At 34.4% G+C, this 26660-nt stretch overlaps 2 protein-coding genes across 2 annotated transcripts; both read left to right on the top strand.

Moving 5' to 3' along the window:
• Positions 1-8633: 8633 nt before the first annotated feature.
• LOC105037275 (transcription factor bHLH110) lies at positions 8634-14914 on the top strand. The gene is made up of 7 exons (XM_073249283.1): positions 8634-9327; positions 9724-10342; positions 11442-11567; positions 11689-11754; positions 13220-13285; positions 13698-13757; positions 14606-14914. Exons 1-7 carry the CDS (start codon positions 9203-9205, stop codon positions 14744-14746), a joined length of 1203 nt encoding a protein of 400 aa, XP_073105384.1. The 5' UTR covers positions 8634-9202; the 3' UTR covers positions 14747-14914.
• A 1976-nt stretch (positions 14915-16890) lies between these two features.
• On the top strand, positions 16891-25212 carry LOC105058770 (calreticulin). The gene is made up of 14 exons (XM_010941814.4): positions 16891-17113; positions 19180-19287; positions 20283-20475; positions 20676-20934; positions 21024-21080; positions 22144-22191; positions 22294-22380; positions 22465-22522; positions 22618-22685; positions 22776-22871; positions 22956-23003; positions 23108-23143; positions 23233-23295; positions 24925-25212. Exons 1-14 carry the CDS (start codon positions 17023-17025, stop codon positions 24934-24936), a joined length of 1224 nt encoding a protein of 407 aa, XP_010940116.2. The 5' UTR covers positions 16891-17022; the 3' UTR covers positions 24937-25212.
• The last annotated feature ends 1448 nt before the right edge of the window (positions 25213-26660 follow it).

The raw sequence follows: 26660 nt of genomic DNA, 5'->3' as shown, positions 1-26660 counted from the left end.
TTTTCCTCTTCCTCCAAGGATTTCAACCCAAAGAACTTAAATTTTTGGTCAATTAATTCCAATCAAGAACAGCAATTTGATAGTCTCCTTGCATTGACTACAGTTTACTACTAACATTAAGTACCATGGAGGATTCTTTATTTGCAATATCTATCATCAAGGATTTTAACTTACCTACTACAACTGCTTGATGTAGTTGGTGAACTAATTTAACCGCAGAAAAATCATAACTAATGCCTTGAGTTTGGATGAGTCGCAGAAAAATTTGCTTTTTGGATATCATGCATATTTATTGTGAGACGAATAGTACCAACAACTGGACCGTCTCCTTTGTTATGGAGCATTTAGGAGATGTATCGTGGATCGATGTAGGGGTGGCTCTAGTATTTTTTATGATATTTCATTTTCTGATTCTCTTTGATGTATTTATATTACATTTGCATGAGCGCTTCTCTTTATCAAGAAAAAAATATTCATATTGTTGAAGAGCAGTATGTTTATTTTCCAACAAGTAATGTTTTTTTTTTTTTTTTTTTGTCATAATCTAAAGATGGCAGTATATCACTGTTTAAGTAATATTTCACTGTGATTAGCATTTTTGTTGCTGAAGTCAGTCGGTATTTCCCTCCACTTCTATGATCTTACTGAAAATAAACAACTGCATGGAGATTTATAACTAAACAATCATCCTTGAAAGCTCATATTCTTATTCATACATGGAGTTACCAACTCAAGCGAGTCCCTCGTAGAATCCAAATGACTGTATTAACTTCGTTCCGAATCTAGCTAGCCTTCCTTTTTTTTACTTTGGCAGCAAATTGTACATGCAATGGAAGGGTTGAAGCATGCATAGAAGCTGTACGAAATGGTCGGTGCCCGGTTTCTCTTGGCTGTGCTCTCTGTTATGACTGGATGAGGAAAAGATCTACATTGTTATCCAAAAAATTTAGAGGCTCTTTTCATATTAAGTCAATGTACCAATTGAGTGTCTGAGATTTCTGTACGGCAGTGATATGCAGGAAGTCAGCTTTTCTATCAAAGGATGCTGTATACTTTAGAAGCTTTATAAAAGATCTGAAACTGTGTGGACTGTTGAAGCCCCCCCAACTTGCTGTCGTTTGGAAGCAATTTCTGTTCAGTGAGCCATGTCATGAGTAGTCCTCCTCTCTACCATTTGTTGCTTTATCAAGTCCAAGATATTGGCCATTTTGGAAAATCAGATGCACAAACTTCCTTATGTCTACTTTTAGATTTTTTTTTTTTAATAAAAAATATAATGGATATTCTTTGTTTTTTCTTCCCCAAGACACCCGAAACAACAATTAAGGTGAATATTGCTACATACTTGTGTTTGAAAAATCATAAGCACTGGATGGAATTCATTGAGTAGATTTCACCCAAAAATGGAGTCATGGACTAGAGATATCTCATGGTCAAAATAGACCCATGAGGCTTTTGAATTAGGTTTTCGCAATCATTCAGAAGAAGCAAACCAAGTGTGGGCACTAAAGAGTCTCGTATATAGAGTGATTTTTCAGTTTATTGCTCCGGTGAACTGGGTTTCCATTTTTTACCTAAAAATTTAGAGCTCAGAATTGTTTCATATGTTGAATGCACCGGTAACTAAATTCTGGTCCTGGCTAGCTAGCTCTTCCAATAAAATAGATAAGCCCTAGCTTAATATACTGCCGCCAAAAAAACTATGGGAATATACTAAGAATTCTATGACTAATATGCAACTAAATAAAGAAGAAGAAGACAAAAAAATAAATGAATAAATAAAAGAAAACAGCTGGAACAAGTTTGATCCAATGGCCTCGCCCCTCACCCAAGGGCTTAATCTTGGGAGAGTTCTAGGCTCAATATTCAGGCAGTGACTCTTTATCAAAAGACAAGAAAAAAAAAAAAAAAAACTGTAACTCACTAAAATAATACTTTAAAATAATGATCCTGCGCAAGAGTTATGTCAACCAACCTCTGGCACGCAAGATGATGCCTTAAAACGATGCCTATGCACGCAAACCACATAACAACATGGGTGTGGATGATTAGGGACTTACTTTGGACCAGCATGACCCAGATTCGACCCGGAGTGATATCCAAAAAAAAAAAATAATAAATTACTGTGTATGTGGAGCTGGCATGATAAATTTTCTAGCTCCACCTTCGCGGAGTTCAAGTTTCACGGCCTTCCTAAAAATTTAAACTAATCTTTATCTGGTCAAATCGAGTCCACAGTCCGGTACCTGACTTGCTTGTCGCAAAGGCCCCATCCCTGGTGTAGATTTCAGGTAATGATGGGGTCCAAACTGGGCCAAGGCAAAGCAGGATCAAGCACATGAATGCATGACATGTCCCTGCATGGACATGGCATTCCATGTTGATGTTATGCACAAGGAATGGGACATGGGCCCCTTCAGGCCTTGAAAAGATGCTACACCGTAACGTGGCATCACTGTGGCTCTTCACCACAATGTACGCCAGGGACACAGCCTAACATCCATGCTTTTAGTGGACGTATGGAAAGTAAAGACAGCCATGGCCCCATGTGTTGGAATCCATGCCTTAAGAATACTTAAAAGCATATATTCCCTTCCGGCCCCTTTGTCTTCTTCTGAAACACCTTTAGGATCGTAAAACCAGGACCTCTTTTTTCTAAGGGCCTACGCATGGGTGCACCTTTAAATTCAATCCTAGATCTTGATACCAACAACCTAGAGGCAAAAATAATTCCGCACCGAGTGTTATTTTATTGGCTTTAATCACCTCCTGTTTTAATATATTTATGGATCACTCCAGACATTCTTTTATATTTGGTTCTGATATACTTAAGGGCCTATTCCCAAGATTACCAGTCTCATTGGATAGAGGAGGAAAGCAGGATTGAGAATCCCAGTGGTGGATTAGGACTGAAGTAGGAGATAAAATATGCTTGGAAGCTGTGGATTATATTGAAAAGCAAACCTAGATGTGTTTTGACCAGCTAAGACTTGAGGAAAGCAAAGTTGATTTGGCCATGATGAAGGGAATGGTCCTTAAAGTTGTCAATCATGGCAGGGTTTACTTTTTCGTCATGTGATTTTAGAACCTTGTCAGTTTGATCAAAAGAGAGATGCGATTTTAGAAGATATGTCCATTTAATTTTATGCTGGAGTGCTTCATTAGTTGCCTCTGGTACCTGAATTGAGCCTGACATTATTTTTGGTGGTTGGCATAAATAATGTTTTTATAAACATCATTTCTTCTTTATTTTCTATTGAATAATGAAGCTGATGTTTTTGCATCGCTGAGTGATCGATAAACTGGATGAAAACTGGTTAGATGATGATGATGGATCCATCCTGAAATTTCACTCAAGCATTCTCAGAACAACCCTTTTTTTTTTTTTTAACGTATATTGAGGCATTCTCGGAACAACTTGGGTAGTCAAAATGCGTACCCTACTACGTTGAAAGCCAACTGTAGCTTTCTTTGTACAAATAAGTGTCTATTTTTGTAAAAAAAATTTATTCAAAATTTATATTTGTCTAGATAAATATTTTTAGATAATATTTATATAGAAAATAATTTATCTATATTTTTTTATGTATAAGAAAATGACTTAGAAATCAATTATCAATATTTTTTTTAATTATGATTTTTCAGATAAGTTGTTAAAATTTATCCATATTTTCTATAATATCTTTTATATTTTTTAGACTTGAAAAAGTGGACAACTGAGTTATTGGGCATTGAATGATGAAAGATTTGGAAATGAGGATAGGATATATTAGAAATAAAATTAAATATCTACTTTATCGAATGATGGAATAATGATTTAGCCATTTTTTACATGAGTAAGATTTTTTTTTCATTTCATGAGTAAATATTATTTTTAAAAAAATAAATTATCTATTTTGAAAAATATGAAAACATAAATAAGTTGGTCAATAGAAAAGTTGATCAATTTTTTCATAATATTTATCTATAAAAGAACGGACTCTTAAAGAAAAATAAGCCTAGTTCACCGGAGATAATTGGTTCATACTTCTTTCAGTGAACTCTAAACCAAGCCCCATTTTGTCTAACGATTCTTGGCCAAGAGACGTATTAAAGGGCAAATCTATTGAAACTAATAAGAAATAAATATTAGGTTGATGGTACTACTCAAGAAAATTTTACCAGTTCCATCAATAAAAAACAAAGATAGAAAATTTATTTGTCAAGGGATGCCTGAGCAACTCTAGAAGCACAAGTACTGAAACAGAAGTGAATTCAGGCTTTGGACTAAAGTGTAGGTGTCCGTCGAGTGGTTACGTGGATTGACATGTAATTTAGAACTTCAATAATTTACTCCTTTTATAGACTAAAGAGGAGAAATAATTGGCTCCTTTATGAAGTTGTCGCTGATATTTGAGACCCACTGGAAGATTAGCTCTTCCATCTGCTTGCATCCCAACTATTAGACATAACAGGATTTACATGGTCCCCTCCTCCAGTATGTATGTATACACACATCACTGATATGAGAAAACTAGTTCTACCTTATAAAGTAGTGAGGGTATCAATGACTGATTAAGATATCAATCAAGCTTCCATCTTTACAAAGATGATGGGCTTTTCTAGTTTTATAATTCTTAATAAGAGTATATGACCTGTATAGATCAACAAATAGGAAAACTGGTTTTACTATTCATGGTATTAAGTGTCTTAAAATGTCAGCTACTTTGTTATTTAAACAAACATGATACTACGGTTTCCCTTTTGTTTTTCTAGGTGTCATGGCCTTCAATAATTAGAGCACAAGGTATATATAGAAAACCCAATGCAGAGATGTGCAGTGATCTGTGAATTTTGTTGGGGCAAGAGAGAGATGAAGTGAATGGGAAAAGGTGAGGCCCAAAGCAAAGGGAGATGTACTCTATAAAGAATTCATGCTTTTTGGAACTAGATGTAGGTTAGTGGGCATGCTGGATCAGTAAAGAAAGCAGGGTGCACAAAAGGCAAGGGCAAGCTTGCCCATACTCTATTTCACATTCTCCTAGCCTCTTTCTCTGACAAGAAGGATGTGGGCCTGACCTTATTATAACAGGGATTCTTTTGGAGGGGGCCAGCCTACCTTTGCTTATTTAACATTGCTAACATAGAATCATCACAATTACCAAAAAGCCAGTCACCCGGCTCTCTCTCTCTACACATACATCATGTATCCAGTGTGCACGAAAGCTAATTCCTCCACTAGCACGTATGCATACTTGGATCATGTCTTACAAAGAACAACAGTTGTTCTTAACTGGGTAAGGTATCTATTGAAAGGTCTTGTTCATAAGTTAAATTAGTATAATCTTATTCTTCTATAACATGGAGTAATTTGCACTGATTTTTTTTTTTCCATGGTTGCCCTAGATGTCATATAACCTAGCATTTTGGAGAACAAGTTTAGCAAATAGAGTTGCGCCTTGGTATTTAAATGCATTATAGACAAACTATAGGAAGAGAATTATATGCTAACCCACATGAATTAGGAGTTGAGATCTTTGTGGTGCATGTTTTGCACCATAGAGACCCGCAGAGACTTGGATGGCCACCATTCATTTGATCATGAAGACAGATAGTTATCAAATACATTTAATAAATGGCACAAAAAGTGCATCACGTATAGTATGAATGTCGTGTGTCCTATTTGATAACCATCCATTTTTGTGATCGAATGGCACGGTCGCAAAATATGCAGCATAGAAGATCCTAACTTCATAACTAGTGTAAAACATGCATAGAAGGTGTTTAAGTATTTGAGTAGCCAAGCCAGCATTAACAGGTTAGAAAACTTTTCGTGGGTATGAAAATAGCCAGCCCAAAGCATTTTCCTTATTATTCAAACAAACAAAAGAAAAAAAAAAAGAAGGAAAAACATTCTCCTTCCTATAATGCAAAGAGCTTAATTACCCATTAATTGCCATTCATCCATTTATAGTCAAAATTCAGGAGTCTATAACCTGTATCTTTCTCTTCCCCTTTCTTCCTTAGATGCTTTTGATCCATAGCCAAAGCACTTTCCTTGAGATCAATTATGGCCTGTAACTTGCCCTTGTATGCTGTTCGTCTCAACCATCTACCTATTTGATATCCTGGTTAAGCACACAAATGTTTGAACCACTCTCCCTTGTATACAGTCCCACAAATATTAAACCAGCTGAACGAAAATGATTACCAGTCTTGGTCGTGCCAGAAGGACCAAAACAGTGTGATGGTAGTGGAACGAGAAATTTACACTATATCAACAAAGTCACGAAGAATTTATACTCAAAATTAAAATAAAATAAATAAAACAAAGCTCGAAAGAATATTAATTCTGGAACGCATAAATCTTCTTTTATCGGAAGCAGGAACATTTTTATATGTTTGTCGCTTACAAATCCTGTTTTCAGACATTATTGCATGGTAACAGCGCTCCAGTAGAATAGGACATGATTTAGTTCTCTGTAGGTCGGCCATCATCTTGATGTGCAACATCCAACCCATCCATGTCTCAATGTGTACTCACAATTGCATGGGAAAACTGGAGGAGCCAAGGGAAAGTCCGAAGTTTTTCGGATGGTACTTCCCATAAATGCAAAGCCATCTAAGCAAGGGCTCCACCAATCCCCAGAGAGAAGAGCACATTGATAATATAGGTCACTTTTATCCTTATAGTTTTCCAATCTAAATAGAAAACATGCTTGCTTAGAGAGAAATTAGTCAAGATGGTGCACTGAGTGACTAGTACTCCATGGTTGTGGTTATCATTTAACACTTTTAAGAATGTGAGCTTACATGTTATGCACGTATATGCGTGTAATTTTATTTGCAATCGTAGATCTCTTGATACTACTTCAATATGATATCGAGTCAAGAACAATGACTTATGATGTAAATAGGAGTAATTGAGCATGAATATCACATTTAATTTGCCAAGCAATGTTGGTATATTCAAGAAATTTGCATATCAAAAATATTAAGTTGTTCATGCAAAGTAATAGTAGTTGCTTCTTTAATTAGTTTTAGAACATGCAAGGTTAGAATAATAGACCGAGATGCTTTGTAGGAGATTACAAGAACTTGATAGAATACATGTGCAATGCCATAGTCTTAACTTTCAACATTCAAAAAAATCATAAGGTTCTACAAAAAAAAAAAAAAAAAAAAAAAATGGTAAAACATAAGGAAAACAAGAATGGTCATAAACCCTATGCTTAGAGAAGTTAAAAATGCTAGAATAAGATCCAAGCAAAACTATGAAAGATAATGCTTAAAATAAGACTTATACAAAGTTTAGGAATGTAAATTTTGTGTTTTAGATGGCTGGGATAATTGTTGTGCGGCCCAATGATGGATGGATCCATTAGCCTGACGGGTGGAATGAGACTTCTTGTGTTTGTAGATAAGTCATATAAATGTAGGCACAGTGAGTGATTATTATTTAATTCTCGAAAGAAGGATCACTAAGCAACAAAGACTATAAAATTTAAAAGGCGAAACAAGTTGACCATTTTTTATTAGGACTATAATTTCTTAGAATGGGGTTCTTTTCTGGTTCCCTTGCCACGATGGGACATGATTGGAAAAATTGAATTATTTTCAGGTGATGTCATTGCGTGGCAATGTCTTCCCTTTCTTTAAATTTTCTCCACATCCCTATGCATATGTGGCATGATTACGCTCCTATGTAGTACATGACAACGGCTCTAATCTATCGAGCTTACATAGGAGAAAGAGAGTCATCAGACCTTTGCGACTAGACTAACTAAGATCAAACACGGGATACATATCAGACTAGTAATCTTTGCGTGTTAATTTAAAAAAAAAAAAAAAAAAATCAGACCAGTATTCGCTATTGACTCGTGTATTTCACTTAAGTCAAAGTTTAAAGTCAAATTTTGTTTGGCACCTATTGCATGCTGCCACAAACATCCATGTTAGGAGAGGTGGCTATTCCAGCTTTTTCTCCTTTTTAACATTCTTATGTATCTCTTTTCTAATCTTCTTTTTATTTTTTCTTTTCAAAAAATAGTGAGAAACCTACCAATCATTTCATGGAAAAAAAAAATTATATAAAAATTAAATTTTAACAACTCCGATAATTTTTTTGATATCTCATGAATGTTATTTACATATATAACAGCTTGAATAAATATAACTACCATACATACCTTGGGGTAATTGACCATAATATTTATGATTTCACAGATATATATAATTATATTTATCAAATATATTAAATTTAAATAATTTTTTGAAAAAGTTTAACTTTTATCTAGCCGTACCTACACAATTTAGCAGCAACATCAGATAATTATGAAAAGCTTAAATGACAACTATAACCATATATTTTTAATGGGTTTTCAACTAAAAGAGCAAACCTTCTATATTTTGGGTAATAGGATACCTATTTTATTCATCTACAGTTTTACAACATCTTTTTTTAGTGAAGACTTGCATGCAATGTTATTTAGCAACAAATACGTCAGCTGTCAACTCTGTATCAATAGAAATCATTAGCTTTATCTTTTCTTTGTTTATTCTAAAATGATATATATTAAATACATATACCTCGCATACCAGATTCCATGCGATAGGATACATAGAGCTCTGTTCTGAGTTGTGTGGGGGGTGGGGGGGCGAGAGAGAGAGAGAGAGAGGCATGAGTGATATCATTACCATCTCCTGAGGGGTCTTTGCTGAAAAGCCTTGGGATTGAAGGCACAGTTTTTAATCATGGCGGAGGAGCTATAATCATCCCCCTGTAATTGCCAGCGACTGCAACATCTTCATATGAGAGCAAAAAAAAAGGTATAAAGAGAAAGGAACAGCCTGGAGAGAGAGAGAGAGAGAGAGAGAGAGAGAGATGATCTCTTGTCTTCAATTTCAGAGCTGCAGAAAGTTCTTCTGAAAAGAAAAGCTAGAAGAGACAGACCCGCACACGAGAGAGAGAGAGAGAGAGAGAGCTTTGAAGGGCGGTACACCTTCCTTCCCTCCCTTCTCTACTTCAATAAGCTCGGGGAGTAAAAGTATGGGCTTGAAAAAGCAAAGAGGAAAGTGAGTAGAAAAGTTGAAAAAGGGAGAAAGACTGGAGAGCATCTGCTAAATTTTTCTTTGAGTGGACGGTGAGATTCCAAAGCTCAAATAGTCTTTTTTCTCTTCCTCTCTTTTTTGATATTGGGACTCTCAAGCCGTTTAAAACATCATGATGGAGCCTTCAAATCTGGATCACCACCACCACCAAGAAGAGCTTCATGGGTCCTCTTTAGCAGCAGCTCCATCTTTCCATGTTCTTGGAGGCAACCATGAGTGGAGCCAAACTCTGATGTTGTAGGTCTTCTGAATAACCGATTTCTGTTCCTTCTTATATACTTTTCCAGCTTGTCTTTGTTTTTTTGCACAAGAGAGAATTTTGAGTTTTAAATTTGTATTTTCGAAACAGGACATCTGAATACACTTGAATTTAATTCCTAGGATTTGGAATTTTCTTGCGTGGTTGTCTGTTCCTCCTATCTTCATTATTTATCCTAGGGATTTGTAACCCTATAAACATGAGAATCTTAGGAATTAAGTAGAAGCCTCATAGTCGCTTAAGGCTCTACTTTAGATTATGACCTCAAATAGGAACAGAAGCTTGCCTTCATTGCATGATATAAGAAACAGAAGGATGCTTTCGTTGCATAAGGCTTTCTTTAGAATCGCTAAGCTTGACTGGGTTTTGCGCAGAAACTGTGGTGACCTCGTATCCAACGCCAATGGAGTCCTCTCAAGCCAAAGAGATTATAGACCAAGCCATGAGTTCCCACCTCCTCCTTACAACTCACAAATGATCCAAGACCTAGGGTTTCACTGGGGTGCCAATTCCGAGAGCTTCATGAACCAGTCAGCCCACCAACTCAACCTAGCAAAGATCAAAGGCGAGCTACCGGACTCTTTTCCAAAGCTTACTGGAGTCATTAGGGATCCCTCCACCACTGAAGACTACCAATTAGAGGAGAGGCTCTTCAGAACATTGGCATCAGAATGCCAGATCAATGGCCTTCAGCCTCCTTCAACAGACATGTTGGAAGTCCCAAGCTTGGTCAATTTTGGCAGCGGCAGAGGAAACCTCGGCGTGGTATTTCCGATGGCTAATATTTCGAACCCGTGTCCCCCTCTGCCGACGTTCCCGGGATCCCTAGGCATGGACCTTCAGGCTTTGGATCTCTTGGCTTCAGCTAGATTCGGCCGGAGCTTCTGCCAACCTTCACCCGGTGGTATGGCCGGTTTGTTGAGAGAAGATGCACCCTTTGGCCTTGGCCATCTCCATGAACCAGCTCAAGGACCATCCAACAGTCACCATGAGGTGCGCATGCCCTTCACTTCCTTCTTCAACATAAATAATAATAATAATAATAATAATAATATAAGAATTATGATAAGAATAACATTGATTCATAATTGCATGAAGATGAGACTGATGATAACAGAATTTGACAAATACTGATTGGAGCGAGAGTCAAGCTTGGGCACCATCCATCCCATCAACACTGAAGTAAATAATCCAATAATGGCACTTCAGTTATTGTGAAAAATTATTGTGGTTTGTTGCTGTGGTTATATGAAACCAAGGATCAACACCACTACCACCACCACCATTTAGTTAAACAACCACTGCCCTAGCTGTGCTCATCAATCGACCCCAATCTTGTTGTTGTAGTCATCATTGGTATGATCATGAATTTACTGAGCTTAGATTTTAACTTTTGGATGCATTGATAGTTTATATATAAGTATCGTGTGTGCTTGTAATTTCTTTCTTTAAAAAAAAAATGTTGAAAGCTATTACCTTGATTTCTTTTTCTCATAGCTAGATGTCGATATTAACAAAAATGTTATTAGCACAAGTTGGATGGGAGTAAGCGCCAGCATCCGCATCCTAATATATTGCTTGGTTAGTTTAAAACGAATAAATGGATGGTTCGTTGGAAGACGTAAAGAAAGGGAGATCTACTTTTGTACCATATTCTCTCTAAATTAATATTCTAGCAGACACTGGACAGCACCAAAGAATAAATATTTTTGCCAAGATACTAAAAATTAGTAAAAACCAATACCATTCTTTATTTTTTTTAAAAAAAAATATTTTAAATTTAGGTTTACCATCTTGTTGGATTCTTTACGTATAAAATGTAGAGACTTTCCGTCCGCATTGGTTTTTCACTGATAGATGGAACCCCAAAGCAAAGATTCAAGATGTCCCTCATGTTTTTATTTTCTTTCTCACCTCATACCAATGAGCCATAAAGGTACTAGCTCTTTTCAGCTTTATATGTGACATTGCATCATCTTTACAAAAGAAAACCATAAATAAAATATGAGAAAGTAAAATGTATGTTGTTATAGGGTTCTATGTGCATCAATCAAACCAAACAGCTGACCTTTTGACTGTTGCTCCGTTGAAGATGCCACCTTTAGTCAGTGGAGTTGCAGAAGCAAAGAGAGGTAATAGTATTTTGGAGCACCGAGCATCTCACACGGCACCAAAAAAACCGCGGTTCGAGTCTCGTTCTTCATTCTCTCCCTTCAAGGTACGGATGGTTTATAGCAGATACGTACATCCAAGCCTTTCCAAGGATCACTGCAGTGTTCTACATCTTTGTTATTCCTTTTCTTTTTTCTTCTGAATGTTCTTTGGGATTACAAAAACAGGTGAGGAAGGAGAAACTGGGTGATAGGATCGCAGCTCTTCAGCAGCTGGTGGCACCTTTTGGCAAGGTACATCCCACTGCCTCTATAACTCAAATGGAGAGTTCTCAGTCTTGTATGGTTTTGGTACACACACACACACACACATATATATATATATATATAGTTCTTCTATTCTCCTTGATTCTTCACTAGCACATGAGATCTTGTTTATGAAGTGTTGATAGAACATAGTGTTTGGGATCTCTTACAATAATTTTCTGGTGAGGGGTTGATGGGAGAGGAGAGTTCCTTTTTTTCTTTACTCATCCCCTACGCTTCGAGCTGTTGCAGGACAATCAAATAGTTATATTTGTGGGCCGTTTTGAAGCAGACTATATATATCCATGTGCAAAGCATGTCAGATGGAAAATAATTTTTAAAAAACTACTAGCTTAAAAGGGAAACAGAAAAGTTAAAAAGTAATAAAAAAAAGTAAAATCTGGAAAGAAAAGAACGCTAGAAGTACAAAATAATTACATAGAAATGAAAATGAAATATAAAATAAAAGAAGCTGCAAATACAAGTCAAATACAAAAAAAAAAAAGAACAAAAACACAATTTTATCAAAAAAAAAAAAAAAGAAAAAGACCAAATTAACACAACAATACAAAAAAAAATGCAAAAATAAGAGTAATGTACAGAGCTAAAAAGAAAATAAAAATAAACAAAATGATTCTAGATTGAATTTAAATTCTGGGTAATTTCTAGATGCAATCGTCTAATAATACATTAAAATCATTCTAGATGTCATTTTGTTTATATTAACTATCAAAGAAACATTTTAAATAGACAATATATTAGCTCCAGCATGTCATACCAAACAAGATAACACAATATACTTACCAAAAAACACAAGATAATACAGTATTATCAAATGATATGACTGTCTTGACTACCAAATTATAATGATGCTTGCTTGTATGGAAATTTTTCAAGATATATGATCATTGTAGGTATGAAATTATTTATTCTTTATATCATCATAGATAGAGAGGTGTTGTATTTTTTGTAAAATAAAAAAGAATAACGGAAACTGACACTTATGCTACTATTTGTCAAACTGAAAGGACTTCCCCCTTATTTGAAGGATAAATAATTCCAATATTCTTTTATTCTAATATAATAATCCAAAAAGTTAAAATTTTGTTTTTTAAAGTTATAAGTGCTGTTATATATATATATATTCTAGTTTCTTAACTACCTCACCATTGAACCTAGTTTAATAATGAATCTAATATATTAAATTTCTTTGATATATTTATTTTTTCTATTGTATTCTTTTCTAAAGGAAGAGGACTCCAAAGCATGCTTTCGAAAGAGAATTTAGTTTTCTAAGATTTATTAAATGTCAAAATGCAGTATATTATTATCATTTCATTTTGATTTCAATGTTCTAATTTAGGGGATATCTCTTATAATTGTGCACTAACTATATTTAGTTTTTCATCAAAGTTTTATACTAATCTAAAATCATGTGGTTGGTGATGCATAGACTGATACAGCATCAGTGCTAATGGAGGCCATTGGATATATTAAATTTCTTCAACATCAAGTTGAGGTAATCACCATTCTTATGTACATAGCATAAACACTTAAAGGATTGATATTAATTGCATAGTAAAGATATCAACCATACATTTGGCATAATTTGCCATCGATACAAATGTGCAAAATAGTGATGTTCTTTATTATAAGTTATTGGAAGTAAATATTTATCATCAAATAATTTATATTATTGAATACATGGTTAATTGTTATGGATAATATTGCTTTTACAAGAGCAAAAATATTGAATGATGGTCAAGTAGTTACAACTTACTGAAAATTTACAAATCACAACACTAAATATTATAAGTTAGTTCTTTTATATGTAATATCCAGAGATTTTTTAATGTTGAAAATGAGAATTGGTTTTATTTTGAGTTCTATGTTCTTTATTTTTTTAAGAAAATTCTTTGCTTATTTTGCAGACATTAAGTGTGCCTTATATGAAGTCATCTAACAATAAGAAATCAAGGACAACACAAGCGGTATGTATTATCTTTCCATTTGATATTCAAAAATTAATAAATTATCTACTATACACTTTGTCTTCCACTACCCATTTCATTCTATATAAAATCTTATTTTAAAATTCCATATCAATGGAAGATAATTACCATCATCCAATTAATTTTAATTTAAAATGCTATAATTTCAAGTCTGACATGCATGTTTGTAAGTGCATGATGCGATATATTTTTTGGGCCCTAAAAGTTGTGGTAGAAATATTATAATTATATATAGGCAGTTGCATGGATATACAAATATGCAAAGCTGGAGGATGAGAAAGTTGAAAGAAGAATTTTCATTTCTTTAGAATATTTCATAATTTTAGTTTAGCTATCCATAATCAAGATTAAGTTTAGTCACTTATGAAAATCTAGATAAAATAAAATATATTTTTTTGGCATATGTCAAAATCACAATGGAGTTGCTCTAGGATTCTAATAATTACTATTATATTTTTATATAAAGGAGATTTTTACCAAAGTTAGAAGTGAATAAATTCTACAATCATCTTCAAGCATTTTCAAGAATGATCTCAATTTTTTCTGATATCCTCTCTATATGAGATCTAAGTAAATATAAGAAAAATAGAGTTGAGTTCACATGTTACCTTGAAAACTTCTTAGTTGTTGTATATTAAAGATATAAAATATCTAAATAGTTTGTTTATTGGATTGTCCTAATAAAGGTCTCAAAGTGCTAGATAGCAAAACACACCGGAGGAAAAACAAAGGAGAAACATTAGTCATTTGTACTATAAAATGAAGTCTTATGTTTTTCCATATGCACATTATTTTTTTTAAGCTTATCATTTCTTTTTTAAATCTAGGTACCAGATGAGGACAGAGATGAATCCAAGCTAGATCTAAGGAGTAGAGGACTTTGCCTCGTGCCTTTGTCATGCACTTCATATGTTACAAGCGATAATGGAGGAGTTTGGTCACCACCTAACTATAGGGGAAATGCTTGAATCAAATATGTTGCTAAAAGGAGTTGTACATACTTTAAAGCTAGCGACCACATGTTGGTTAATTGAAGAATAATTCATTTTCTCTCTATTTTTTATCTACTTCGATCAATTATAGTGATCTTCGCATAGCTAGTGATCACAAGTTTAAGATCTAAAAAGAGTGATATTGTGTTACAAAGTTGATCAACTAATGATGAAGTTCTAAAACAAGACAATTATGCTCCATCAATGATGTAGAGCTATGCTTCATGGATAATTTATAAACAATATCCTCATAGATTAGAAGAAGTTAATTGACGGACCTCATTATTTGACATATTCTTATTATAAACTGAGACATGCTTCTAATTATATGGTACTACCTATTTTTTGTCCAAGTTTTTGTTATCCAATTAATTGACTTTGAAAATAGTATTAACAGTATAGCCTTTAGAAATCTTTTATAAATTTAAGTATGAGCCTGCCACATAGCTACACTCTCACTCCGTGTGTGTAGAGAGAGAAATTAAAAGTATCAAAAGAATCCTTAATCTAATAAATATTCAAAATTCTTTACAGAATCAACGTATCATGATTTTAGATAAACCCAAAACCAACAACATAGCAACTAGAGGATGCGAGTTTGATAACAAAAGCACCAACTTTAGTTATAATTATTCCATTTCCAAGACCAAATAAGTTAAACAAACTAAATTAGTGCAAAAATCTCAACCAATCCTGCTATAAAATTCATCAACCCAAAAGTATATCAAATTACTGTGATCATTTCAAGTAATCTTTTCACATTTAATTTCACCTTCAAATCATATTAGAATATTCTTTTATTAATGAACAAATAATCACACCATTTTACATTTATACAAGCCAAACTTAATATCATCATATCTACAGTGGTCAATGATATACCGTGTCATCTTCTTAGAAGTAGCTTCAACATGCTTTTCAGATTTCATATTAACTATATTATATCTCTCAAAATGATAACACACAGCATGATGATAAGAAATTTATATTATTTACATCCTATCTCAACAACTTAGAAAACAAGTATGAGTAAGCGATATATGGATTGATTTGGATGAAGCCAAAATAGATAGAAGTCACATGATAGGCTCTACTGAGTATGAAGCTATGGTCTGAAAGAGATCTGATTATGATATAGATAGACAGCTATAAGCCTTAGTTATGATTAACTACAAAGTACAAGAAGATGATTGATAGAAGATCCAAAGTAATCGAATCGGTCTTGGAGATCTTTAAGTATGTGAGAGCACTATATCAAATCCAAAGTAAAAGAAACAGCCAGTATGAGCCACAATCGATAAGGTATGATATCATATAATTATTAATGCAACACGATCATGTGATTGAATGGTAGTAATGGAAGACAATCGCATCAGTTACCATGATCATGAGAATGGAGGCTAGATATGGATAGCAAGTGTATAGAATGATATGATCATGATGGCATACTTTGTTAAATAGATTATGGTAATTCATTAGAGCAGAAGGATATTAACATGACATCATACTTTGTTAGATCATAGTAATTCACTACAGTATTGCATCATTATTAGCTCCCATGGAAGGTATACTTATCTCATATACAACATTCAGTTCACGAGAGAATTACAAATGCAAAAATGCACTTCTATTTGAAGAACTAATCATAAGGCTATACAAATCCCATTCTACAGCCCCGATAGATAGGTTAATAATTCGTTCAAACGAGTCTTCAAACTTCTGCAATCATGCATAGGATCGTGGCTTGAGGATTAAAAGAAAGAAAGCAGAAGTTAGAGCCAATTTCAGTTCTTCGGAACTAACAATTACATACTTGGAGTACAATGATATGACAAAGTTCAGATAACATGGAATGAGCATTGTTTTTGAATTACAGAGGGCAGGCCGCCATGGATGCACATAAAACCACCATCCAATGTTCGCTTTCTTAAACAAAACCATGCAATATATTTATTTATTTATTTATTATTTTTAAATCTATTTAGTTGACAAGATAATACGCACTCAACAAATTCATCTGCTAATTTGGATGGACCTTTTCTTTTTTCCGGTTGAGTAATGCACCTGCGTGGTACATCTGGAGACCTGGTATGGGTAGAGTTAAAAAGTAGTAGCGTGACAAGTAACACGGTTGGTGCGACGGAGGTAGGGGCGGCAATAGGAGAAAGTCACCCTCCCTCGTGGCGTCTATAAGTGCCCCTTCCGGTCCTTGGTCAGCTCCCACCCAGCTCTCGTGCGGCGCCGCAAAGAAGATGGAGCGAAGAGGTCTCCTTTGTCTCTGTTCTTTTATCGCCCTTCTCTGCCTCTCCTCCGCCGAAGTCTTCTTTGAGGAGCGCTTCGATGGTACGATCGGTCGATCCCCTTACTTTCTTTCATCTCTGCCATCATCGATCGATCCCAACTCGTCTCTTGTTTTCTTGATCTCGTTCTTCATCTCTGCGATGATATGTCTAACCGACGGATCCGTGGTTCTTTGATCGATCTTATCTGTTTCTGCGGTCAGTCTCCTCGGATAGGTCGACTTGGTGAAGTTGGACCGAATCAGATCCAGTTCGTTCTTGCGATCGTTTGAGTGTCCGATCTTGGAAAATTAGGGCTTGTCAACTTGTTCTGATCTGTTTCATTGGAAGAGTTCGTTTATTGAAATATGTTTCTGTGATGATCTTTGACGTTTTGTTGTTTCCAGTTTCTTTAGGACACGCCTGTAGTTGCATTTGATCTTCTCTGTTTATAGCACGCTATACGTTAAGCCTGAGTTAAAAGAAAAGCGGATGGGTTAATTGAACTAGCGATGAAGTTCTATGAACAGTCGATGAAGTTTTGAGTGCGGAACTGTAGGGCTTTATAATCTGATTTGATCTTTGCAGTTGGCATTTCTTGGAAATGGAACATGTTTCTATGATCTGGGGTGATATTGGATGTTTTGCAGTTCTGTATTGCTTTCGGGAATCGTTGATATTTATGCTTTAATTATGACCTGGAATGCTTTTGGTATTGTTATTGTTGTAAAGTCAGCATGTCTAGTAAATGTAGGAATTATGGTTTTCTGTGGATAGTGGATGATGCTTACATTGGATTTTTACTGAATTACATTCATTTTGATTTTCTAGGTATCATAATATTTCATGTGTTTAGAGGAAGTTGGATTTTAATGCAAATTGTGTCAACTCTGCAACACCAGTTTGCTGCTAAAGAATGTTGTGACCACATTTTAGATGCCAAAACATGATATTACTAAAGTAGAATGGGTTTACTTTTATGATAAGAAGGATAGGCGTACTGTTATTTATAAAGTGGTAATGCGGTGAGTGACAACCACAACTAAGACTGTATGAGTATACCAACCTAAACATTGATTAAAATCTGAGAGTAGTTGTTGTTTGTTCGAGGCTCACTAGTGATTGCAGTTCATCTGTTTTGGCCATAGCTAACAGATTGTATATGCAACTTCTATGTTTTACATGTGAATAGAAGGATTTCTATTACTGGAATAGTTGTGGAATCAGTGGGTCTTATACATCTGAACTTAATGATATTTTATGTAAAACTGTACCAGGTACAGCATGAAGCCTGGTATTTATATGAATGTTCATTTGAAAAATACTTCCATAGAGCTTTGAGACTGATTACAGTGGAATCAAGAAACAATGGCTTGAATCAGCTTGAAAAGTTGCAGCATTGATTTAGTAGAATGGATTCAGTCTATAATGAAAAGAATGATATCAATCAGCTTACGATTCGATTATATTAGGGTTAATAAATTTATGCAATTTCTTGAATTACCATGGTGATGAGTTAGACATAATTAACAGGCACAATATTAGGTGAGAGAAAAATGAGTTCAAGTTAATTTATGATTAATAAATGTCGATGTATTATTTGGTTCTTTAAACATATTGCTTGCTGATTTTTATATTCAAACCACGAACATATATTTAATAACCAATGGATTCATCAACTAGTGCCCCTATGGGGTTACAGACAGATTTGGATTGCATATCTGAGTACATTTTAGCCATTAACTTTTTAAATTTAATCATAATGGACATGGTCTAGACTTAAATCATGAGGAGCTCTGAGCCACAACCTATGGTATCTGTTATTTTCATAGAACACTGTAAAATAGGTAACAGATTCATGTCAATGCATCACATGAAACTTATATCTAGTACATTTGCCAACACAGATTTCATTTGAACTTATGGAACCCACTGAAACAACAGCATGAGAAAAACTAGCCTGTTTCTTTATTTGTGCATGCAGTTACGTTGCCATGTTGGATTCTGTGAACTCTGTCTAAATTCTTTTCATTCATCTAAGTGTAATTATATGATTTTTTTTTTCTGAATATCGTTATTTTAGATCTGATAATTATATTATCAATTGCTTTATTCTCATTGGTGGTTAAGATGGATGGGAGGATCGCTGGGTGAAATCTGATTGGAAAAAAGATGAGAACATGGCTGGAGATTGGAACCACACATCTGGAAAATGGAGTGGCGAACCAAATGATAAGGGTATGTTTTCCTTTTCCTTTTTTTCTCTTTAGTCATTTTTTTGATGTATGGAGCCTAAACTTTTCATTTTAGTTTGCTTAGCTTTGCATCAGCTTGAAAAGTGCAAACTACCAGATACTATTGGATATTGGAACAAGATTGCATAGTTGATCTGGGTATAAAAAGTTTGATTCATAGCCCAGCAAAAAGAAAATGAATTAACTTGGTACTTAGAAAGTAAAATATAAATGATCTCCTCTCCCATAGTGGCTATAATCTTTTTTCCTTTTCCAAGAAAAAGTTAGGAAGCCTTAACCTGCTCTCATAGAGCCATAGCCATATTGTTGATCGCATAGTTTGAGGAATAACAGATGGACTTTCTGTTCCTTGTAATTTCTGGTATTTTTTCTTCTGGCATTTTGCTAACACCAATGATAACCTTATTATGATTCATTTTTTAAGCTAGAAGGATGAATTTCTGGCTAGTTAATTCTTTTTATGCAATAATACATAGTCCAAAATATTTTCTTTTACATTTCATGAATTGGATTCATTCCCCTTGTCAGCAATCATATATTTTCCATATGCCTCTATTGGGCTTTGCTATCTAACTTCAATAACCATTTCTTGAGGACTTCTATCATTTATGAGTTATGACTTTCTTTAGGACAGCTAATTTTTTTTTTACAAAATGTACGGGATGGGGCACCATTAATCTAGCATCAATCTTTGAAAGGGGTTATTTGGTTGTTGAAAATTGATATATTAACATGGCATATTCCTCCAAGAAGAGACTATTGGCCTATTGTCAGCATATGTTCATGTATTGGATTGACTGAAATCAGGATTGAAAGTTGGCCCATGGACCTGATTTTATGCTGGTTCAGGCTTGGGCTTGTTGAGAACACTGGATTTCTTTTGCCCCAGCTCAACCAATTTCCAGCTTTATGCTATTTGTTGAATTGAAAAGAAGTTTGTGAACTTTTAAATATAGTGTATTATTTTCATGTGCACAGGTATCCAGACTTATCCAGATTATAGGTTTTTTGCCATCTCTGCAAAATTTCCAGAGCTTAATAACAAGGACAAAACACTGGTTTTCCAATTTTCGGTAAAGCATGAGCAAAAGCTTGATTGTGGTGGTGGATATATGAAGTTGCTTAGTGGTGAGGTTGATCAAAAAAAGTTTGGAGGGGAAACACCTTATAGGTAACCATTATCCATTCGAATCTCTGAAATTTATAGTCCTTGAATTGTTTCATGCTATTTCATTAATTTTATGTTGATTTATCTTTGCTTACATTAAACAACTGCCAGGAAGTCTCTTTCATGATGAGTTTGATCTGATGTCTTTCTATTAAATTTTGATTTTATCGAGCTTCTGTTGACTGTTACATTGTCGAATGCAGCATAATGTTTGGACCAGATATCTGCGGTTACACCACGAAGAAAGTCCATGCTATACTGACTCATAATGGAAAAAACCACTTGATAAAAAAGGATATTCCTTGCGAAACAGATCAGCTAACCCATGTTTACACTTTCATCATTCGTCCTGATAATACATACAGCATACTGATCGACAATAATGAGAAACAATCTGGGAGCCTTTACTCTGACTGGGACCTACTTCCCCCAAAGGAAATTAAGGACCCTGAAGCCAAGAAGGTCAACATACAAGAACTTTTGTTTAAAATTTGTATGCAAGCATGTCTGATATTTTCTCATGAAAGTCTATTTTGTTGCTGATTTTGCAGCCAGAAGATTGGGATGATGTGGAATATATACCAGACCCTGAGGACCAAAAACCTGAGGTATATATTGCACACTGTAAATTTTGGTATCTCTATGTCCCAATCTTACCTTGGTAGATAATATTGCTTTTGGGAAATTCTTTGTACACCGCCTGCGGTGTAGAAAATCCGACTTGGAGCGCACCACCTCGTCCGATTAGACCACGTAGCCACCACTTTTCGATGCGCATTTAATGCCCATTTAATGCCTGCAGTTATACTTTTTCATTTGAAATTTTTGAATGACGAAAATGTCCCTTCCCTTCTGAAAAAATTATGATATCTTGTGCTGATATCATGGCATCCTATGTTGAAATTATTACTTTCTGCGCAGGATGTCATAATTTTTTCACAGAATGTCATAAAGAGGGAAGGGCATTTTTGTCATTGAAAAATTTTAAAACGAAAAAGTAGAACTGCGAGCATTAAATGTGCATTGGGAAGTGGTGGCTACGTGGCCCAATAGGACAAAACGGTGTGTGCTCCACATCGGATTTTCTACACCACGAGCGGTGTACAAAGAATTTCTCTATTGCTTTTTATCTTGCACAGTTGTATGTCTATTTCTAACACTAGTTGCATGAAAGTAGATAGTTTGTGTAGTCACAGTATAAAATACTCCTGAATTATCCAGGAGATTCTATGATCTGCATATGCTGCCAACATGATGTATTTTAAATATGCATCACATGTGGTTCCCTGCTGGCATTAACTGGAGTATATCCACTGTTGAACTAGTCTCTAAGTAGTTGATATTAACCATCAATTTTTAAGAAATTATATGATCTTGATTTAGTCATGGTTTAATGAATTAAAAAGAACCCTTTCGGAATTGCTATTAGATTTTTCAAAATATGTAGATCTTATTTTTGATTATCCTAACTGTTGTTGCAATTCCCTCTTTTCACATACATGGTCCAAATTGTTCTCTCTGCTTGCTGAATAATGCCAAATTGCACAAAATATTATTGCTTAGTTAATCCTGGAAATTCAACTTGGTACAAGACCTTGCAATGTCTGCTTGCATTTGCTTCAAGTTGAACATTCTAGCAGGTTTTCTAATGATTATTTTTTCATATAACAGGGTTATGATGATATCCCAAAAGAAATTCCAGATCCCGATGCCAAGAAGGTATTTATTGACCACTTTGTGTTTAATTTTATTTCTTAAATTGGGTATGTACTAAAATCGGGGGCATCATGATTCTCATGTAATGAATGTATTGATTTACAGCCAGAGGACTGGGATGATGAGGAAGATGGTGAATGGACTGCCCCAACCATTCCAAATCCTGAGTACAAGGGTCCATGGAAACAGAAGGTACACAGCATGGAAAGAATACTTTCATTGATCAAGTTTCGTTCTCTAGGATTTTTTTACTACTTTCTGTCACATGTTTTGCAGAAAATCAAGAACCCTAACTATAAGGGCAAGTGGAAGGCACCAATAATTGCCAATCCAGGTTATTTTCTTTCTTTCTTAAATCTGATCAGGTCTTAAAGTTGCACCATTGCTTTCATATTTAATTACGGGAAAGTATGTGGAAATGTTTGACAGATTTCAAAGATGATCCTGACCTCTATGTTTTCCCCCATCTGAAATATGTGGCAGTTGAATTATGGCAGGTAAGCTTGCCTTCTCATAATTGCATTTTATCAACTGATAAATATTTAGCACTTAATTTATTCATCTTAATGAGTGCTTTGATGTTTCAGGTCAAAACGGGAACCTTGTTTGACAACATTCTGATCTGTGATGACCCTGAATATGCAAAGAAGTTTGCAGAGGAAACATGGGGAACACACAAAGATGTATGCTGTGGATTCTGTCCTAATTGCAATTGTTGATTCTTCCATCAAAATTTGGACCTTATGCAATTTCTTGTACACTTGTAGGCTGAAAAGGCAGCTTTTGATGAAGCAGAGAAGAACAAAGAAGAGGAGGTACATATGTAGCTATGGTGTTTTTTCTTTTCTGGCATTTGCTAAAATATGTCATCCTTGAATTTACCAACTTCTAATTTGCTGAACTGCCATCTACTCAACAGGAGGAAGCTGATAAGAGTGACATTGATGAATCTGATGTGAGTTTCTAGCAGTGGTTTTGTCTGTAGGATTTCTGCTGCTATCTGCATTTATGTTTGGTATTGTCTAAAACGTTTGTTTGTTGTAGGATGAGAAAGAGGATGATGCTGATGATAGTGCTGAGGAAGACGAAGATGATGCAAGCCTGCATGTATGTTTTCTCCACACCCTTCTTCCACCTTCAACACCTACATACCCTCCACCCCAACACCCCCAAAACCAAAAAAAAAAAAAAAAAAGGAGACCTTTTAATTTCTCTATTTGTGAATGTCCCATGGATGTAATTTCATCATATAGTGTTCTAGTAAGTTCAACTTACATGGCTGAGATCTCATTTTATATATCTTTTACGGACACTTACTGGTACAATTTTAAGATATTGGGATTCATTGTATTGGCTAATATACATGATACATCCAGAGATACTGGCTGATATGATATTATTAATATTAGTTTAGTTCTTTGGATCTTTCTTTATATTAGTTTCGTTCTTTTGATCTTTCTTTTTATTGTCTTAAATTGTTTTCTTAATCACTGAATATTAAGAACAAGGTTGCCGAGATATTAGTTTGTCAGTCAGGGATTAGGGTATAAAAACTAACTGGTAGTGATTGGGTAAGAAAGTGTTCAGTGTCTTTCTTCATATAGTACTGCTACTATTATTGTTCTTGTTGTTTATTTTTTAAATAATCCTTTTAAAATTAAAAGTAGAAATTTTATATTAGTAAAGTCATCATCTTTACTGATTTTCAATTAAGTATTGTTAACTTTATCCCTCTTGGGAGGATTCGTTCCTCTATTAAACATCTAAAATTCTGGCTTTTAGGAATATAGGTATGAGCTAAGGACTGCAAAAACAACCCAAACTGCTTGGTTGGGGGTGTATTATTACCGAACCACTGTGGAACCAGGTCGATTTGCTGGTTAGGTATGGGAACCAGTCCACACTAGTCTGAACCGAGCGGAGCCACTCGGTTCTGCTTGGTAGAGACCCATACCGCCTGGTTTTGGGTGGTACCGTGATAAAAAGTGAGAAAAAGGGGTTGACAACTATCTCGGTATAGGAATGCATACTATACTGACTGTACCATAGCGAATTAATAACTTACCAGTGCGATATCTGATACCGAAATTGTGGACCTTAGCATGAACTGTTGGAAAATTGAAAATCTTGGTAGACATTCTAATGGGTTTCAAAGAGTTAATAATAATGAATACTCTCTATCCGGTTCAGATTTGAACCATTATGTAACTCCAAAGATTGACTTTTATCTGGGTTCATATGTTAACTTCTAAAAATTTCCGTTCATCTCAAGGTCATATGGCTAAGCATTAACTTAGAACTAATGTTAAGCTTATCCAACATGTTCTCTATTCATCTAAGTCAGTCCATTCAACTTAACTGAGTAGGTTATTTTCTGGTCATCAATATAACTGAAAATAATACTCTTATGTCATTCATTTAGCAGTTCAGCAAATATGTTTGTATTTATATGATTCATAAATGAAAAACCTGACTGGCTAATACCTAATCATCGATTTAGCTGAGAATTTTACTGTATTTAAAATTCTCATGGCATTGGAATGTTTTTGTATTTTTGTCATTCATAAACGAGCAGCAAGGCACCATTGTTTCATTGCGGTAGTATAACTGTGTAAACCTAATATATTGCCAGATTTAGTTAATTCTTCACAGTTGTATATGTTATAATTTCTCTTTCTTTTTTAACCTCTCTCTCTCTCTCTCTTTTTTCCTTTTCTTTTTTTTTCTTTTTTTCAGGATGAACTTTAAGAGCAGCTGACATCCGGAGGCTTAAGTTTTTTCTCTTTTTTGTGTTTTGCGCAGCAAGAGTTCTAATTAGCTATCATTAGAGGAGTCTGATTTTGTCATCACTTATCTTGTGATAGATGTGCTGCCAGTCAATGAACTGATTTGTTTAGATTAGTCATATACTTTGTAAGTTCTAAAAGCTGAATTTTTGTTCTGTACTCTCCCACTATTACGACCTGTTAGATGTATTTCAGGAAACCATACCTGTTCATTTAATGAATGCTTCTTTAAATGATACCCCATATTCGAACTTTCGTTGATTCCAAAGTAAATGGCCTTTGGAAAAGACTCACCACCCCGGTATCTTTTAGGGCCTGTTCTTTCAAGGATAAAAGATTTACCTAGAAATTTATTTATTTTTGGGATCAATAATTTTCAGACAATTTTTAGGTAGAAAGATAATTTATTTATAATTTTTTATATATTAAAAAATAATTTAAAAATTTTTATTCATATTTTTTTGTATTATTAATTTTTGAATAAGTTAGTAAGATCTATCTATATTTTTTATAATATTTTTTATTATATAAATATTATTATATATAATATAATATAAATTATTATTATATTGTTAAATATAATAATATAGTATAATATATTATATTATTATTAGAGTATTATATAAATATTATTATGTATAATAATATGATTAATATATTGTTATATTATTATATTATAATATAGTATATTATATTATAATAATATATTATATAAATATTATTATATATTATATATTATATTATATTATTATAAAATTAAAGATATATCAGGAATGAATTAAAAAAATTATTTTTTATGATTGATGAAAAAATAATTTAGCCATCTAAATTTTTTTTTTTTGTTTGATAGATAAATCTATCTATTGAAAAATAATTTATTTATTTTAAAAAGCATGAGAAGATGTATATATTGATCAATAGAAAAGTTAATTAATTTTTTTATGATATTTTTTTATAAAATAATAAGTTCTTAGGAGTATGGTATATAAATCAAGTTTGCTGGCGCGAATTTCATATCTGCAGGCGACCAAATCAGTTTGTGGGTGGGAAGCAAAGCAGCATGGAACAGGAGCTACCGCATATTTCCACTATTGATTTTTTTTTTTTTTTTTGGGAGTATTTCTTCTAACTAAGTCGATTTTAAAGTAGTTGATGCTGGGATGGGCTGCATTGTTATGGTTAAGTATGTTCGATGTGCTGCCAGTGCTGTAGAACCGTAGCTGGAATATAGACAGCAACAAGTAGCCTGTACCAGTACCACCAATGTTAGGTTGGCATGTGGTGGGTGTTGCAGGTGACACGTCGGGGTGGTTGTCTGGTGGATAACGCCATCAAGAAAGGTGGCCGAACCTGCGCAGGATCGTGCTTGTCACAACTGTGTTTACAGTACTGTTTCAGTCCGCAATAAATTTCTTGTATTACCTAAATAAAATTTCTCGATACCTCAAATAACTAAAGCAAACTCACCGTAATAAAATGGGTATTGATTACATAATTTAAAACCCCAGAAGTCATAAAATTTGGTTTATGGTTTGGCCACCATCAAGTATACTGTGTCGGACTCAAAAGTCATCATTGAAGGCCACACAAATTCCACGTATTTCTGTCCTCTTCGAAGTGTCGCCGCCATCACATGATCTCGAGTTTGGCATGCTGGAAGGTTTCCTTGTTTAGAACGTTTCTGGT

This window comes from Elaeis guineensis, chromosome 15, assembly GCF_000442705.2.
Source record: "Elaeis guineensis isolate ETL-2024a chromosome 15, EG11, whole genome shotgun sequence".
NCBI classification, from domain to species: Eukaryota; Viridiplantae; Streptophyta; class Magnoliopsida; order Arecales; family Arecaceae; genus Elaeis; species Elaeis guineensis.
Note: the sequence above shows the minus strand (reverse complement) of the source record. Positions and strands in the feature narration are given on the sequence as shown.